Genomic DNA, 18,476 nt, shown 5'->3' with positions numbered 1-18,476 from the left:
AGGCCCTGTTCTTGCTGAATCAGTCAGGTAGGTCTCTTCCTCTCCCTCCCGGTGACTCCCTTTCTCCACTGAAAAGGAAATGGGCTCCTGCCAGCCTTCTTGCTGTCTGAGAACGTGAAATGGCAAGGCCTCCTGTTGTGATCTTGGAACACTCCAAGCGCTTCCCACTTCACTCTTCTGTGAACTGAGCTTCCCTCAGCATTTCTGCTGACCCCATCCATGAAACGGGGAAGAAACCAAGGGCAGGCTGAGCCTCAGCCATTGTGAGGGTCTGTCCGAAGCCTGGAGGTTCCTGGTCAGGAGTTAGGTTGTGGAGCATGGGCTCAGGGAAAATTATGGCCGGGGTACTTGTGAAATCATTGTTAGGAAATACATAAATATGCCAGGCGTTAAGGTGACACGAAAACGTAACAGTGAGATGCAAGAAGAAAAGAGTTATGGTTGGAGCCTGTTTTCTCTTTCACTAACCAAAGGGCTGGCTCTGACCCCAAATTTGGCCTTCTTCCCTGGTTCAGCTGCACCTGACACCCAGATACAGCACAGGGCTGGGGACGGGCATGGAGGGGGAGCAAGCCCCCTCAGAGAAACTAACATGGGAATAGGACTCCCCTGAACCTCCAGCCCAGGCTCCTTCTGCAGCTATGGGATGGGCGTTTCCCAAGGGACCTCCTTCCCTCCGGTGGAAGACATGTTCAGGGAACACAGGAATTCAATGGGACTGGAGCACAGAGGTTCCAAAGATGGGGAGCCAGATCAGGAAGGGCCTGCAGGCTGGCCTTGACACTCTGGTTTACAGGGGACTCAGTGGGGGTGTTTGAGGAAGAGAGTGACCCCATCAGACTAGCAGGGTAGAAAGCACTCTGGCTGCCGAAGGCAGAATGGATGGGAGGGCAGTCAGGTCAGGAGGCTGTGCACTGGGCCAACAGAGGGATGGCAGCAGCCTCAGGTAAGGCAGAGTGATCAGAGGAAGTGGCATCCAGTGATATCAAGGAGCAGGACTTGAGTGGCTCTGTGAATTAGAAGGTAGAGGAAGTGGGCATTTGATTCCAGGTTTAGGAGGAGGGAAGGACAGGAAGTAGAGAGGGCTGAGAAGCACCATCAGTATGCACAACAGGCAACAGAAGGTCACTTGTTCACACAGCAAGTGCTACTGGGAGGCCTACTCCACAGCCTCCTCAGGGGCAGAGCCCACCCCTCCAGGGCCCAGTCTGTATAGTGGGAAAGGAAGATGGGCAGAGAGAGGCTGATATTGGGCACCTCTGGGGCAGGCTGTTGATAGAAGGGAGAGGCTTCAAGCTTTAAGTAAGACGGCCAGCCGGATGCAGTGGCTCACTATAATCCCAGCACTTTGGAAGGCTGAGGTGGGTGGATCACCTGAGGTCAGGAGTTCAAGACAAGCCTGGCCAACATGGTGAAACTCCGTCTCTATTAAAACTACAAAAAAGGCCAGGTGCAGTGGCTCACACCAGTAATCCCAGCACTTTGGGAGGCCGAGGCAGGGAGATCATGAGGTCAGGAGATCAAGACCAACCTGGCCAACACTGTGAAACCCCACCTCTACTAAAACTACAAAAAAAAAAAAAAAAAATTAGCTGGGCATGATGGTGCACACCTGTAGTCCCAGCTACTCAGGAGGCTGAGGCAGGCGGATAGCTTGAACCTGGTAGGCAGAGCTTGCAATGAGCCGAGATTGCACCACTGTACTCCAGCCTGGCAACAGAGCAAGACTCCATCTCAAAAAAAGAAACACAAAAAAACAAAGAAGGCCGGGCAGAGTGGCTCACATCTGTAATCTCAACCCTTTGGGAGGCCAAGGCAGGCAGATCATGAGGTCAGGAGTTTAAGACCAGCCTGGACAACATAATGAAATCCCGTCTCTACTAAAAATACAAAAATTAGCTGGATGTGGTGGCGCATGCCTGTAATCCTAGCTACTCAGGACGCTGAGGCAAGAGAATCGCTTGAACCTGGGAGGCAGAGGTTGCGGTGAGTTGGATCGCGCCATTGCACTCCAGCCTGGGCAACAAGAGTGAAACTCTATCTCAAAAAACAACAACAACAAAAAATTAGCCAGGTATGGCGACATGCACCTGTAATCCCAGCTACTTGGGAGGCTGAGGCAGGAGAATCGCTTGAACCCAGGAGGCAGAGGTTGCAGTGAGCCAAAATTGCACTACCGCACTCCAGCCTGGATGACAAGAGCAAAACTCCATCTCAACAAAAAAACAAAAAACAAACAAACTCCCTTGTATAAGACAAGGAGAAAGTCCCCCCGCAAGAGGGGCCCTGTACTCCCTGGCCTTCCCCAACTGTGATCCCAGGATAGCTCTTCAATTTTGAGGGGCTGTGGTCCTGGCAGAAGACCAATCCAGAAGCACCAGGTGCCTCTCCCTTTTCCTGTAGATGAGACTATGTAAGGATTAAGCTGGGAGCACATTACCACTTGACTACTTGTGACGCCCTCTCACTTCTGGAGTCCCACCCAGGAGCTGGAAGACCTAAAGTGAGGTACAGTGGGGAGAAGCAGAGGTGCCTCCTGCCATTTCTAGTGGAAGGAGAGTTTGCCTGACTGAGGGTGGTGGCAAGGGGAAGTTTGGATTTAAAGCCAAGACCCTTTTGGGTTTGGGGAGATCTCTTTAGCACATTTCACATGCTTGTTAGCCTCCATCAGAGGGTGGTGAACCACCAGCGGGAGGCAGCAGTGTACCCACCACAGCAGAAAGCAAATGTGGCCAACACTGAAGGTTTTTCTAGCACACGCCCCTCACCAGCATTCTGATGGGCAGGCAAGTGTTTGGCCTCCGTGGTGTGGAAGGGATGGACCACACACGGCATCTTGGGTCAAGATCCTCCATCACCTTTCGCCCCAATTCTACACTCACTAGGCAACCTTCTGACTTGGTTTCCCACATTATTAGATACTGAAAATTGTGTAGTTTTCCTACAAGAAGAGGGTTTCTCTTTCCCTACCCCCATTAAATGGATGCATTGGCATGCTGGCAAATACATCCACCTTGCATGATGTCAGTAAATGTCCTCTCGTCCCCAAGGGTCAAGCAACTCCAAATGAACCAAGGCCATTTGGTTTTTACCTTGGCCCATGGTGGCTAAACAAACATGCTGCCACTGGTTAGTCCCGGTAGCAACTGGCCAGGGCCCCAGCATAACATCCAGAATTGTTCTTCCTGATGGCTGCTAGGTAGATCTGCCACTAACTCACCCCACACCTTGAGTAAAACAACAGCCTGCTTTCCCATATGCATCAGGAGCAGCCAGAAGTGACCATCTTCTCAAGCCTTTGCAGCTGGGACAGTGTCTCCCTTCTCTCTCTGGGGTAGATGGTAGTACCCTGCAGAGGGTAGGACTAGCACGCAGGGGAGGCATGACCAGGGACAGACAGCTGATGGGGATGGGAGGATGAGATCAGGGCCCCCCTCTCTTCAAATGACTATATGGGTTCACTCAGGGAGGGTGGGACAGATCTGTGATGTTTAGTTCTCTGCTATATCCGGCAGTGTTTTTTTGTTGTTGTTTTTTGAGACGGAGTTTCACTCTTGTTGCCCAGGCTGGAGTGCAGTGGCACTATCTCAGCTCACTGTAACCACCGCCTCCCCAGTTCAAGTGATTCTCCTGCCTCAGGCCTCCCAAGTAGCCTTGGATTACTGGCGCCTGCCACTATGCCTGGCTAATGTTTTGTATTTTTAGTAGAGACAGGGTTTCATCATGTTGGCCAGGTTGGTCTGGAACTCCTGACCTCAGGTGATCCACCCACCTCGGCCTCCCAAAGTGCAGGGATTGCAGGTGTGAGCCATCATGCCTGGCTCTGGCAGTGTTTTCTAAAACGTAAAATATAATGTAATGCTCTATGTTATGTTGAAAGAACGTTGGGATTAAAAACAGAAAGTTGAGGCCGGGCGTGGTGGCTCACGTCTATAATCCCAGCACTTTGGGAGGCCAAGGCGGGTGGATCATGAGCTCAAGAGATCGAGACCATCCTGGTCAACAAGGTGAAACCCTGTCTCTACTAAAAATACAAAAATTAGCTGGGCATGGTGGTGTGCGCCTGTAGTTCCAGCTACTCAGGAGGCTGAGGCAGGAGAATTGCTTGAACCCAGAAGGCGGAGGTTGCGGTGAGCCGAGATTGTGCCATTGCACTCCAGCCTGGGTAACAACAGCGAAACTCCATCTCAAAAAAACAAAACAAAACAAAACAAAAAACAGAAAGTTAAAGAAATACTTCAGCTGGGAGAGGTGGCTCATGCCTGTAATCCTAGCACTTTGGGAGGCTGAGGCCAGAGGATCACCTGAGGTCAGGAGTTCAAGACCAGCGTTATCAACATGGTTAAAGCCCATTTCTACTAAAAATACAAAAAAATTAGCCAGGTATGGTGGTGCAGGTCTGTAATCCCAATTACTCAGGAGGCTAAGGCAGGAGCATTGCTTGAACCTGGGAGGTAGAGGTTGCAGTGAGCTGAGATCACACCACTGCACTCCAGTTTGGGCTACAGAGCAAGATTTCATCTCAAAAAAAAAAAAGGCTGGGTGCGGTGGCTCACAACTGTAATCCCCAGCACTTTGGGAGGCCGAGGTAAGTGGATCACCTGAGGTCAGGAATTCGAGACCAGCCTGACCAACATGGCAAAACCCCATCTCTACTAAAAATACAAAAAAAATTAGCCAGGCATGGTGGTGCAGGTCTGTAATCCCAATTACTCAGGAGGCTAAGGCAGGAGCATTGCTTGAACCTGGGAGGTAGAGGTTGCAGTGAGCTGAGATCACACCACTGCACTCCAGTTTGGGCTACAGAGCAAGATTTCATCTCAAAAAAAAAAAAGGCTGGGTGCGGTGGCTCACAACTGTAATCCCCAGCACTTTGGGAGGCCGAGGTAAGTGGATCACCTGAGGTCAGGAATTCGAGACCAGCCTGACCAACATGGCAAAACCCCATCTCTACTAAAAATACAAAAAAAATTAGCCAGGCTTGGTGGCAGGTGCCTGTAAGCCTAGCTACTCAGAGGCTGGGGCAGGAGAATCACTTGAACCCAGTAGGTGGAGGTTGCAGTGAGCCAAGATCTCACCATTGCACTCCAGCCTGGATGACAAGAGCAAGACTTCATCACAAAAAAATTAAAAAAAAAAAAAAAAAAAAAAAAAGGACAGGCACAATGGCTCACACCTATAATTCCAGCACTTTGGAAGGCCTCTGGCCAACATGGTGAAACCCTATCTCTACTAAAATACAAAAAATTAACCAGGTGTGGCGGCACGTGCCTGTGGTCCCAGCTACTTGGGAGGTGAAGGCAGGGGAATTGCTTGAACCTGGGAAGTGGAGGTTGCAGTGAGCCAAGATTGTAACAATACACTCCAGCCTGGCTACAGAGCAAGACTCCATCTCAAAAAAAGAAAAGAAATACTTCAAAATACTAATGATGCAATAATCAACTGCACCTCATAGTTTGCTAAGCATATTTGCATTTCATCCACCTCTGAGCCCCCCAAGGCTGTGAGGTGGCATCATTCCCCCATGTTATAGCTGAGAACCCTGAAGTCAGAGGCTGTAACTTGAGGAATGGACTAGGTCACATCCCAACACTGAACCCAAATATGACAAGAAGAGTGGCAGGTGGGCCCAATGGCAGACCTCTAGTCTATCCAGAAATGCCACTCTACATGTGGTTAATAACTCATAGACATAGGGCTGAGGGATAAGCATGGCCTTTATGGGTTAGTTAATATATATTAAAATATTAAAATGAAAATAAATTGTGCCTTGTTTAACAATAGTATTGTTGATAGATCTTCTTGAATAGCCAGAAAAAGAATCTGACAGAAAGAACCAGAAAACAAAGTCTAACAATTTGCTGTTTATGTACAGATGTATAGCAAAATATATACACAAATTTAAAAATAAAATGCTAAGCTAAACTCTACCATGCAAATTCAAGAGAAGAAAGAGGTTTTAATTATAATATTTGGAAGAGAGAAGTTAAGGCTAGAAATAGTAAAAGAGACAAAGAGGGTACTAAAAGGCATAGTTTTTCAAAATATCACTATTAAATATATATGCCCCAACACAATACTTACTGATAATTTATACCCTGCCTGTTTCTCAAAAAGGACTTGAGAAAACTGCACAACATAGGGACAATACACATAAAGATAAACAGAAACTAAAAGTGAAACAGGAGGTGGGGAGTGGTGGCTCACGCCTGTAATCCCAGCACTTTGGGAGGCTGAGGAGGGCAGATCACCTGAGGTCAGGAGTTCCAGACCAGCCTGACCAACATGGAGAAACCCCATCTCTACTAAAAATACAAATTTAGCCAGCATGGTGGTGCATGCCCTAATCCCAGCAGAGGCTGAGGCAGGAGAATTGCTTGAACCCAGGAGGTGGAGGTTGCGGTGAGTTGAGATCATTGCACTCCAGCCTGGGCAACAAAAGTGGAACTCTGTCTCAAAAAAAAAAAAAAAAAAGTGAAACAGGAATATATAAGGAAAAAACACAAAAATCAAACTATGATTACATCAAGTAAATGAGTATTCTGAATGGTTTTGGTGTCACAGAGGCATTTTGCTTGTTTGTTTGAGACGGAGTTTTGCTCTTGTCACCCAGGCTGGAGTGCAATGGCACGATCTCAGCTCACCGCAACCTCCACCTCCTGGGTTCAGGCAATTCTCCTGCCTCAGCCTCCTGAGTAGCTGGGAGTACAGGCACGCGCCACCATGCCCAGCTAATTTTTGTATTTTTAGTAGAGATGAGGTTTCACCTTGTTGACCAGGATGGTCTCGATCTCTACCTCGTGATCCACCCGCCTTGGCCTCCCAAAGTGCTGGGATTATAGGCGTGAGCCACCACGCCCAGCCCACAGAGGCATTTAAAAATATGGCAAATACTACAGATCCCTGTCTCAGCAAAATGTCTTCCTGCACGTACCCAGCTTTGTTTGATCCCTAGGGGTCTGTGACAAACCCCTGCAGGCTCAAGACTCCTAGGTAGGCCATGGACCCTGAGTTGAGAACTCTAAAGTAAATGAAAGCCAGAGAATGTATGGATTTGTATAAAATAATGAAAAAATTGAGTTAACAAATAGAACTGGTAGAAAAAAACACATTTTGAGATTATACAAATGCTTTTATAAAAATTGATAATATATTCAGGCCCAAAGAAGTCCTATGGACTCTTAGAAATGTTGACACCACAGTACAGTAAGAACTAAGCAGCAATACCCTAAGCAGTCATCATTTAGAAATATTCTTAAATAATCACACTTGGGCCAAAAGGAAATTCTTAATACTGTAACAGAAAACACCACATGGCAAAACTTACGAAATGTAGACAAAGCTGTAACTCTAAGAAGAAGAAAAAAATAGAGACCAAAGTTCCTACATACTAGAAATATTTAAAATATGATTAATTATATCTAAGTGATTTTAGAATTATAAGGTAATAAGCCAAACAAAAAGGAGAATACATATATGCAGACAAAACAACAAGATTAGTAAAGAAAAGCAAGAGCTGAAATTTTGTCATAATGACATCTAAGTAAACCACTGCCAGAGAAAGAAAAAACAACAATGAAATTAAAAGATAACTGATTAAAATATCAGCAGGGATGAGCTTGTATAACTTTACATTGTTTGAGAATCTAAATAGAATGAGAGGGTTTTTAAAAATATCCAGTAAGCTGGCCAGGCACAGTAGCTCATGCCTATAATCCCAGCACTTTGGGAGGCCTAGTCAGGCGGATTACAAGGTCAGAAGTTCAAGACCAGCCTGACCAACATGGTGAAACCCCATCTCTATTAAAAATGCAAAAATTAGCCGGGCATCGTGTAATCCAGCTACTCAGGAGGCTGAGGCAGGAGAACTGCTTGAACCCAGGAGGCGGAGGTTGCGGTGAGCCGAGATCCTGCCACTGCACTCCAGCCTGGGCGACAGAGCGAGACTCTGTCTCAAAAAAAAAAAAAAAAAAATTATATACATATAAAATAAAACAAGGAAATAATTTGAACAGAAGGAACGAGGCTCTGCTCATACTTCCAAAACAGAAAAGTACTTGGTTTTATCATGTTTATCTGTTAACCCTTGGGGGAGAGGGGGATCATCATCTCCCTGTTACACAAAAAGAAGAAGAGAGGGAGGGAGGGAGAGGAGAAAGTGCATGTTTTGAAATGCGAGAACGGCACAGAATCATGAGGTGGGAGTAGCGCTGGAGTGAGCAGGGGCAGCCTGAACTCCATGTGGCTTGCTCAGAGTGGGGGAAACCAGGCTAGCTGAAATGAGGGTTTACGTGCAGAAAAACTCCTGAAAGTTGGTTTTAAGGAGTGTGGTGACTTGTGCAAAGTGATGCTTTAAAAATCAATTTGGCTGGGGTGTGCAGGAAGGATGGGGAGGGAGAGACCAAAGGTAGGTAACAGACATTTGCCCGATGATAGCGGTGGGAGAGCGGGTAGGGTAAAGAGGAGGTAGATCTTTCAGAGGCCCCTGCCTTGTGCCGCCTGCTGTCCCAACTGCATCCTAGCGTTTTCTCTTCACACTTGATAGAGACAGGCCACTTGCAGGCAATGCCCAGGGCACCACCCAGTCGGTCCAGCTGGTCATGCAGAGGGTTCTGGTGGAAATAGAGTGCTGATTAAATGTTTCACATATGTAGCAAAGACAGGGGCTAGACAGAGGCATGGCCAGAACTCTTACCATGACCTCTCCAGCCCATCATTTCCGTCATTTGGAAATCTCTGGCCTATCAAGCCCCACTTAGTAACAGTTATGGCGTTCCCATATTTATTAATCAAAACTAGGCATAATGGCCATGCTGAGCTTCTGATCAGCTGAAATAGCCGCTGCTACCATGATAAGTCTATGTTAGCCCAGCCATAAATGTTTAGGGAACTTCAAAACAGCCTAGACTGCCTCCTTCTCTACTAGCTCTGAGCCCGAGGGAAGCCAGAACTAAAGAGATCCCCGAGGCCTGGGACACACACTTTCCAAGCGCCCAGCTGACCAGCACTGCCTGAGCCTATCTCTGAGGCTCCGGGTTGGTGGAGTTAGGAATGGGGGCACTGAGACAGAGCCTTCAAGCTCTGCTCATCCAAAGCCAGCAGGCTGACATTGGAAGCTGTCAGGGGATGCATGAAAGCCCAGCACGGCCGGGCATGGTGGCTCATGCCTGTAATCCCAGCACCTCGGGAGACTGAGGCAGGCAGATCACAAGGTCAGTAGATTGAGACCATTGTGGCCAACATGGTGAAACCTGGCCTCTACTAAAATATAAAAAATTAGTCAGGCGAGGTGGTGCATGTCTGTAGTCGCAGCTACTTGGGAGGTTGAGGCAGGGGAATTGCTTGAACCCAGGAGGCAGGGTTGCAGTGAGCCAAGATCCCACCACTGCACTCCAGGCTGGCAACAGAGCAACACTCTGTCTCAAAAAAAAAAAAAAGCCCAGCACAGGGCCCACAGCCTGGCCACACACTAGGAAGTTATAATCACTATAATCACCTGGGGAGCTTTCAAACATGCCACCATCAGGGCTGACTGAACTGGTCCGGGTGAAACAGGCAATGGTACTGTTTAAACAAGCCCCACGTGAACTCCAGTTGGCAGACAGGGAGGACAGAGAATGTGGAAGTGCAGAATGATGCTGCTACTATAGGAGGCTCAGGACGGCGTCCAAGAGGAAGTGTCCTCAGCATCTGAGGGCGTACACAGCCCAGGCTGTAAGGGGCAGAGGGAGGGAAAGCCCTGTTCAGTAAGAGGTCCCACTGCTCAGACACCAAATGGGAACATCTCTCCAGTCTGCAGAAATGCACAGGGGTGTGGCAGGGGTCACTCTGGGTCTCTGTCCTCAGTCACCATGACTGCTCATAGTTGCCAAAGCACTTTCACATGTGGCCGAGTTCTAAATGACAGCCTGGCACCAACCCTTAGAGGCACATGGCTGGGTCCCATTACCCAACTCTTGGATAGGGAAATGGAGCCTGGGGAGGTTACAGGACTTGTTCAAGTTCACACAGGTAGGAAGGAGTGGGTGGGACTGGGACTTGAACCCAGACCTTCTGATTGGACCACGGCCTCCTCCAACAAGCCAGCCAGCTTCCCAGTTCCCCTGACACTGGGACAGAAGGGCTGCACCACTGCCAGACCAGACCAGACCAGACCCAGCCCTGCTGATGTCCAAGGCACACTGTGGTCTTGGGGACACTGCATCTCAGAGAGATTATTCCTGGAGGGCAGTCATGTCCGGTGCCCAGGCTGAGTCACAGCCAGGTGTCGAACATCCTTTGGCCAACAGGACCAAACCTCTACCCTCCTGTAACGGAGCTGTCTGAGGGAAACTGACCTCGGGCTAAGGAGAGGGTTAAGAAACCACGCCCAGGGACTCGCCACCCTCACCTCCACTCCCAAGACCCACCCTCTAGACCTGCCTTTGCTCTGTTGACCTGTTTGTGTCATCCCTACCGATGCCCAACCCAGTAGGAAAATTCCACTTTGCTGTGGACATATCTACTTTTGAATTCATCTTTCTTCCACTGATTTGGACTGTGAGTGTGGTTTCTGTCTTCTGAAAGTGCCAGACTGCAGCCTGATTTAAAGAGTTCATCTGATATTTTCCTGGGTTTAACTCGACTTTCTCCCTCTTGGCATTTATTCTTCTGGATTCTGGGAAAAGTGAAGCCAGGACAAAATGGAATCCTGCAGGCTTGGGAGTCCAATGCAAGGAGAAACTGAAGGCCAGCTCTTTTCCGGCTGCCCTCCCTATTGCCCTGCCTTCCCTTGCATGCAGGAAACCTGCTGAGAGCTGGCAGTCTTGGCAGGGGACACACGGGGCCTTCCTGCTAGCGTGAGGTTCAGGAGCGCTTAGGTCGGAGGGTTTCCATTCAGCATCAGGGAGGTAGGTGGGGTCTAGAGACCATGTGATGTGGATAAGGGCTCCATCTGGCACAGGCTTTCAAGCCTTGTATAGGCTCCTCCTTCTACAACTTCTCCCCAGAATGGATCTTCTGATGCCGAATCAGGTGCGAGCTGCCCCGGAAGGACTTGCCGCACAGATTGCACACGTAGGGCTTCTCTCGAGTGTGGGTTTTGTAGTGCTCGATGAGGGCTGACCTGTGCCGGAAGGCTTTGCCGCACTCGCAGGTGTAGGGCTTCTTGCCGGTGTGGATTCTCTGGTGCTGGATGAGCGCGGAGCTGTGGCAGAAGGCCTTGCCGCACTGACAGCACTCGTACGGCTTCTCGCCGGTGTGGATGCGCTGGTGCTCAATGAGGGAGGAGCTCTGGCTGAAGGCTTTCCCGCACTTCTGGCATTTGTAGGGCTTCTCGCCGGTGTGGGTCTTGCGATGCTCAATGAGGTTGGAGCTCTGGCTGAAGGCCTTCCCGCACTCATCGCACTTGTAAGGTTTCTTCCCGGTGTGGATCCGCTGGTGTCGGATGAGGTGTGACCTGTGACAAAAGGCTTTCCCACAGAGATCACACTCGTGAGGTTTCTTTAAGGTGTGGATCTTCCGGTGCTGGCTTAGGCCCGAGCTCTGGTTGAAGGACTTCCCACATTCCTTACATTGATAAGGTCTCTCTCCTGTATGAATCCTCTCGTGTTTTCTGAGGCTGGAGCTGCGGCTGAAATCTTTCCCGCATTCCCTGCACTCGTAGGGCCTCTTTCCGGTGTGGATCTTTTGGTGCTGCGTGAGGGCGGAGCTCTGGCGGAAGGCCTTCCCGCACTCCTGGCACTCGTAGGGCTTCTCCCCGGTGTGGATGACTTGGTGCCTGAGCAGGTGGGAGCTCTGGCTGAAGGCCTTCCCGCACTCGCTGCACTCATAGGGCTTCTCCCCGGTGTGGATCACCAGGTGTCGGAGCAGGTGTGAACTCTGGCTGAAGGCCTTCCCGCACTCTCGACATGCGTAGGGCTTGGCTGGTTGGGTTCTGTGAGGCACATTAGGTCCTGAGTCCCCCCTGTCTGTTTCTGCATAATCAAGTGGGCTGGGTTCCTCACCGTGGATTATCTGACACACGCTGAGGTCGGATTTCTGGAGGAAGGTCTGGCCAAACAGCTCATCATCCTGGGCTCTGGTTCCTGGGGGGATACTTTGATGCTGAACAGGGCTTGAGCACAGACTGAAATTGCCCTCGTAATCACCATGTTCCTCGCCTTGCTCACCAAGAGGGATCTCCTTGTAGATCACAGCCATTTGCTCCAAACCTCTTTCCTGAAGAAAAGGGTCCCCCAGGTCATCCCCTGGGAAAAGTCCTTGTTGTGACTCTAACCTGTTCTCAAATGCAAAGGTTTCGCCAAACTTGGTTGCTGGGGGAACCTCCATTGTGAGTCTATCACCCCCAATGGTTGTATCTCTTTAAAAATGTTCTTCTTTGGGCCACGCTCACTGTTTTCACAATCTGAAAAGAAAACGGGGAACGCTGTCAAGTCAGGGAGTCAAGCAGCTCATATGCACCTGCTTCCTGTCCTAGAATCTATGGTGGAAACAACCAAATACACCTAAGACACAATCTTGCCCTTAAGATGGTCCCAAATGAGTTAGAGGCAAGTTTTGCTTACCAGAGACAACTGAAGGCCAGACAGACATAATCAAGTGCCACATCATGGTGTCTAGACTCTATGGGCTGAAGATGTTCAGAAAGGTGAGCTAAAACAGGAAGTGAGGGCTAGGTATGGTGGCTCATGCATATAATCCTAGCACTTTGGGAGGCTGAAGTGGGCAGATGACTTGAGGTCAGGAGTTCAAAACCAGCCTGGTTGTATGGTGAAACCCCATTTCCACCATTAGCCAGGTGTGGTGGTGGGTGCCTGTAATCCCAGCTACTAGGGAGGCTGAGACAGGAGAATTGCTTAAACATGGGAGGCAGAGGTTGCAGTGAGCAGAGATCATGCCACTGCACTCCAACGTGGGCTCAGAGTGAGACTGTCTCAAACAACAACAAAAACCAGGAAGTGGACTGCAGAAAAGGAGCAAGACTCTAGCTACTGGGTGACATCGGGGGTTAGGTTTCACTGGGAAAGAGAAAGAGAGCTCTTCCCTCTACACTAGGTCAGCCGCACTCCCTCTAGCCAGGTGCCCCAGCCTGGGAGTCAGCATAGCCACTCTTATTCTCACCCGACTGGTCCCATCCTACTTCCTGAGGTTGCACGGACGGCATCTCTGCCTCTCAGTCCTCACTGTCACTCTGCAGCTCAGACTTCAGTGTTACCTCCTGGGATCTTTTCAGTGCTGGCCTCCAAACTAGCTGCTGACCCCTGGCTTCTACTTCTCCCTCTGATGCATGCCCTACACTAACACTAGAGTCAAATATTCAAAACACAAGCCTGATTATGGTGGTTCCCTTCTTAGAATCTTGTGACAGCCCAACTCCTTCACACCTGGTCCTTCCAATCCACCTCCCACCTGTCTTTCCATACACTTCTTTTTTTTTTTTGAGATAGCCTCTTAACCTGTTGCCTAGGCTGGAGTGTAGTGGTGTGATCTTGGCTCACTGCAACCTCTGCCTCCCAGGCTCCAGTAACCCTCCCACCTCAGCCTCCTGAGTAGCTAGGACTACAGGTGTGTGCCACCACGCTCTGCTAATTTTCTTAATTTTCTTTTTTTTTTTCCTTTTGTAGAGACGAGGTCTCACTGTATTGCCCAGGCTCGTCCCCCCAGCACTTCTAATTTCCCAGCTTGGTGACTAATTTGCACTGTTGTTGTCTGGTCCTAACAGGTCCTTCTGCCATTCTCAGACTGCCACTTGCTCATCCTTCAGGACTTGTCCAAATGTTCCCTTTTCTCTGCACCCTCAGGTTCTTGACCATCTCAGGCCGCCGCCGTTAGCTTGAAAATTCCCTAACGGCAAATACTATGCTCCTTCATTTCAGAATAATCCAGCCCCCAGCACAAAAGCACAATCCCAGTGTACACAGTTGTTGAATAAATGATCAAATGGAGGAAAAGCCATTTGTTTCTGTGCCAGAACTGTCATCTGTTCTGGTCAAAGAATACTTTATTCAAATAAGTCAGCTGACTAGGACAGGGATCCCCAACTTCCGGGGCAGGGGACGGGCACCAGTCTGTGGCCTGGTAGGGACCGGGCTGCATACCAGGAAGTCGAGCAGTAGGTTTGTGAGCATTATAGCCCGAGCTCTGCCTACTGTCAGATCAGCAGTGGCATTAGATTCTCAGAACTTGAACCCTATTGTAAACTGCGCATGCGAGGGATCTAGGTTGTGCATTCCTTATTAGAATCTAATGCCTGATGATCTGAGGTAGAACAGCTTCATCTCAAAACCATCCCCCATGTCCTACCCATTCATAGAAAAATCGTCTTCTGCAAAAACTGGTCCGATGCCAAAACCGTTGGAGACCACTAGGAGATATAAATAAATAAAACAGACAAAAGCAGAGTTGCCCCAGTCAAAGGAGGGTGCTTTAGCAGGGACAAGGAAGGAAGCTAGAACAGCCCACTCAGCACCCCTCCCCCCAGCTGTGGCCCCTGAGGAAGCCCCGCAGAGCCCTATTCAGAAACTTCTGTGCTAGGTAAAGGCAAAGTCCTCAGGTGACACAATCATGAAAGCAACAGTGCATATTCACTGAGCACCTAGTATGTGCTAGGCACTAATAGGTCCTTCGTGGCATCTCATTTAATCCTCAGAGCTCTATACAAAGGTACTATTATCTTTTTCTTTTTTTTTTTTAGACAGAGTCTCGCTCTGTCGCCAGGCTGGAGTGCAGAGGCGTGATCTTGGCTCACTGCAACCTCTGCCTCCTGGGTTCAGGCGACACTCCTGCTTCAGCTTCCCAAGTAGCTGGGATTACAGGCGTGTGCCACCACGCCCAACTAATTTTTGTATTTTTAGTAGAGATGGGGTTTTGCTGTGTTGCCCGGGATGGTCTCGATCTCTTGACCCTGTGATCCGCCTGCCTCGGCCTCCTAAAGTTTGGGGATTACAGGCGTGAGCCACTGGGCTGGGCGCCCAGTACTTTATACTGAATCTTTTTTTTTTTTGAGACGGAGTTCTGCTCTTGTTACCCAGGCTGGGGTGCAATGGCGTGATCTCGGCTCACTGCAACCTCCGCCTCCTAGGTTCAGGCAATTCTCCTGCCTCAGCCTCCTGAGTAGCTGGGATTACAGGCACGCGCCACCATGCCCAGCTAATTTTTTGTATTTTAGTAGAGACGGGGTTTCACCATGTTGACCAGGTTGATCTCGATCTCTTGACCTAGTGATCCACCCGCCTCGGCCTCCCAAAGTGCTGGGATTACAGGCTTGAGCCACCGCGCCCGGCCTATACTGAATCTTTATACTGAATACTTTATAATGAATCTTTATACTGAATACTTTACACTGAATCTAGTAACTGCCTCAAAAAAAAAAAAAGAGGAAAACCAAATTAATCAGAATAGTCATAACAGAACTCATTTCTACTTGGGAAAAAAACTTTTTTTTTTTGAGACAGGGTCTCACTCTGTCACCCAGGCTGGAGTGCAGAAGTGGAATCACAGATCACTGCAGCCTTGACCTCCCCAGCTCAACTGATCCTCCCACCTCAGTCTCTCAAGTAGCTGGAACTACAGGGGCATCTCACCATACTGGGTTAATTTTTTAATTTTTCTGTAGAGATGAGATAATATTATGTTGTCCAGGCTGGTCTTGAACTCCTGGGCTCAAGCAATCCTCCCATCTCCGCCTCCCAAAGTGCTGGATTACAGGCATGAGTCACCACTCCCAGCAGAAATGATTTTTTTTTTTTTGAGATGAAGTTTCGCTCTTGTCACCCAGGCTGGAGTACAACCTCCGCCTCCTGGGTTCAAGTGATTCTCCTGCCTCAGCCTCCTGAAAAGCACCCTCTATCATGCCTGGCTAATTTTTGTATTTTTAGTAGAGATAGGGCCAAGCTGGTCTATCTGTCACCATGTTGGCCAAGCTGGTCTCTAACTCCTGACCTCAAGTGATTTGCCTACTGGAGCCTCCCAAAGTGCTGGGATTACAGGCATGAGCCACGGCACCCGGCCCAGGAATAATTTTTTAAAATGATTTTTCAGCCAATAGAAAGACTGGCTATGAAAAAAAGCACTGAACTAAAGTATTTTCTTTTTCCAGGATGGAGTGCAGGGGTGTGATTACAGCTCACTGCAACCTCTGGCTCCCCGGGCTCAAGTGATTCTCCTATCTCAGCCTCTTAAGAAGCTGGGACTACAGGCATGTGCCACCACACCTCGCTAATCTTTGTATTTTTTGTAGAGATGGGGTTTCGAAATGCTGCCCAGGCTGGTCTTGAATTCCTGAGCTCATCTGATCCACCCATCTCAGCCTCCCAAAGTGCTGGTATTATAGACAGGAGCCCCCTTGTCCAGCCCTAAAGTGTTTCAAACACTCTTTGTTCAACTCCTCCCCCTCCCCCTCCCCCTTCTCTTCAGCAATCCATAATCTCCAACCCTTCCAGCTCTCTCACTCAGTTTGTGCTTTCACCCTCATGAAATCCAAGCCCCCATTTTTACCCTAGCTCTCCTCTTCCAGTTTCACCCCCTCTCCATCCAGCTTAGACCCTCCCTATCCATAGTAAGTCTAACTATTCGCGTCACTTCAACTCTCACACCGCAGCGCCATGCTCCTCACCTCCTAGTCGGCGGCAACCACAGCCGCTAAGTCCCAGCCTTCTCTGCCAATTCCTCCTAAGCTGTTCAATGTTGCCAAGAACAATCATACAACTATGTATGGCACCACGACAAATTTCAAGTTTCCGATTTCAGCTGCGACCTCAGCTCTGGCATCCGATGACTTCCTTATTGCCAAGTCCCTCTCTTCTCAGTCCTCACCTTCCCACCCCGTCTGGCACTGCTCTCCAATACCTCCTTCTCAAAACCCTTCATTTCCGAGGTTGCAAATTGGCAGCCTGGAGATCCTGCTACGTTATGTTTGGCTCTCGAAGAGTTCGGCTTTTCCTGTTCATTTTCCTTAGTTGCCAATACTGAAAACTCAGTAGGTTTCTGGCTTTCTCTTAAAAACGAAGATGTGACAATATCCCTTCACCTGCCCATACTGCCTACCTGGGTGCATGAAAGCTTTGAGCTACCCCTCAACCCCATCCCCACCCTCGCTTTCTTCCCTTGGTTGCTGACAGCTTTCTTCCCAATTTTCACGCCTTCCAAGTTCTCTTTCTTGGTATCCTTAGATTGCAACTCTTCCTCCACCCACCTGTTAAATCCTGGTGTTCCCAAGCTTCCCTCCGTAGAAGCTTTCCATTCCCACTGTGTAGCCCTTACACGCTGAAGTCTCCATTCAGGATTAAAAGTTGGCAATTCTTTATCTGTTCCCCCACAACATGTTAAGTGTTTTTGGACCGAAAATGCAAAGGTCTGGAACTCCATGCTTCCCACCTCTCTCCGGGCCTTCCCCATAATCTTCAGCATCTGTCATCCCATCCTTTAGAAAGTCCCCAGGACCTGGGCGCCGGGCAAACCCTTAGTGCAGTCAAGGTTTCCTGGCTGGGGGCCCAAGAGTGGCCACGGACCCGCACACGCTGCCCAGGCGGCGACGTGGCGCCCCTACAGGTTTCCCCGCAACTGGGCACACACACGCCCAGAGCCACCGGAGGGACAGGTGGTCAGGCGGACTCGGGTCACACCGGCGGACGCTGGGCCACTCACCTGGGCCAGGGCGGGGCAGTTCACCTGGCCGGGGCGGGGCCGCAGGCGGGCGGGGCGGGGCCGCACCTGAGCTGCTCCAACCCGCGGCCGACGCGGCCGACGCGGCCGACGCGGTCTCGCTCCGCGGCAGCTGCTGACGCGGAGCCCGCGGCCGCCCGAGCGCCCAGAGCCCCGCCCCCGGCCCGCAGGCACTTCCGGGACTACTCTAGGCCGCGCGGAGGTCCCGGCGTCTCGGTGGTCCCGGCGTCTCGGTGGTCCCACCGTGCCGGGTGTCCCTGCGCTTAGCGTCCCGGGCCCCGGGACACAAGGACCCGAGTCAGGAGAGTCTCTCCGGTCGGCGTGGTGGCTCTGGCTGTCCCCGAGGCGCATGCTGGCCGTGAGGGAAACAGGGGTGGGCAGGCGTTGGCAGGAAAGCAGAGGAGGAAACAGATCGGGACGGGCGGGCGGACCTAGAGCCGCCGGCACTCGGGGCACCTGCGCTGGGGCCGGGTGCAAGCCGGAAGCCACTGAGGCGGTTGGGGTCTTCAGGGGAATTAGAGTGGAGCCCCAGAGCTGTCGACCCTGTCACTCTGCACAGGCCCCAGGGTCCTTTAGGATCCCCCTCCCTCCACCTGCTTCAAGGGTAGCCCTGGTCCTGCCTCCCCTCCTCGCCCCCACAGAAAAAGATAAGAAGGAGGAGCCGGCGAAGACCCAAGAGTGTTTTCGGGACCATCCCAGGACCTTAAGCCGCCCAGCTGTGTGCATCCTAGGGCTGACTTCCACAAGAAGCACCTCTCTGGGGCACCGGGAGGGAAGAGTAATGTACTGAAATCTCTGCCCCCTCCTTGGGGCTGATGGCAAGACTGGCCCCT

At 50.3% G+C, this 18,476-nt stretch overlaps 1 protein-coding gene across 6 annotated transcripts; it reads right to left on the bottom strand.

Moving 5' to 3' along the window:
* Window positions 1-5,844: 5,844 nt before the first annotated feature.
* Window positions 5,845-17,743, bottom strand: ZNF70 (zinc finger protein 70). 6 transcript variants are annotated; one of them, XR_013521368.1, is made up of 4 exons: window positions 17,626-17,743; window positions 10,506-12,385; window positions 9,497-9,712; window positions 5,845-8,612 (listed from the first exon to the last, which is right to left on the bottom strand). XR_013521368.1 is itself a non-coding variant. In XM_008990185.5 (2 exons), exon 2 carries the CDS (start codon window positions 12,307-12,309, stop codon window positions 10,972-10,974), a length of 1,338 nt encoding a protein of 445 aa, XP_008988433.1. In that variant the 5' UTR covers window positions 12,310-12,385; window positions 17,356-17,743; the 3' UTR covers window positions 5,845-10,971. The 6 variants fall into 6 exon arrangements, 3 of the variants coding, with proteins under 3 accessions (XP_008988433.1, XP_008988435.1, XP_008988434.1); XR_008476444.2 differs by having other exon boundaries at window positions 9,497-12,385; XR_004743756.3 differs by having other exon boundaries at window positions 5,845-9,712.
* Window positions 17,744-18,476: the final 733 nt, after the last annotated feature.

This window comes from Callithrix jacchus, chromosome 1 (assembly GCF_049354715.1).
Source record: "Callithrix jacchus isolate 240 chromosome 1, calJac240_pri, whole genome shotgun sequence".
Lineage (NCBI taxonomy): Eukaryota > Metazoa > Chordata > Mammalia > Primates > Cebidae > Callithrix > Callithrix jacchus.
This window is presented reverse-complemented; position numbering and strand designations above follow the sequence as displayed.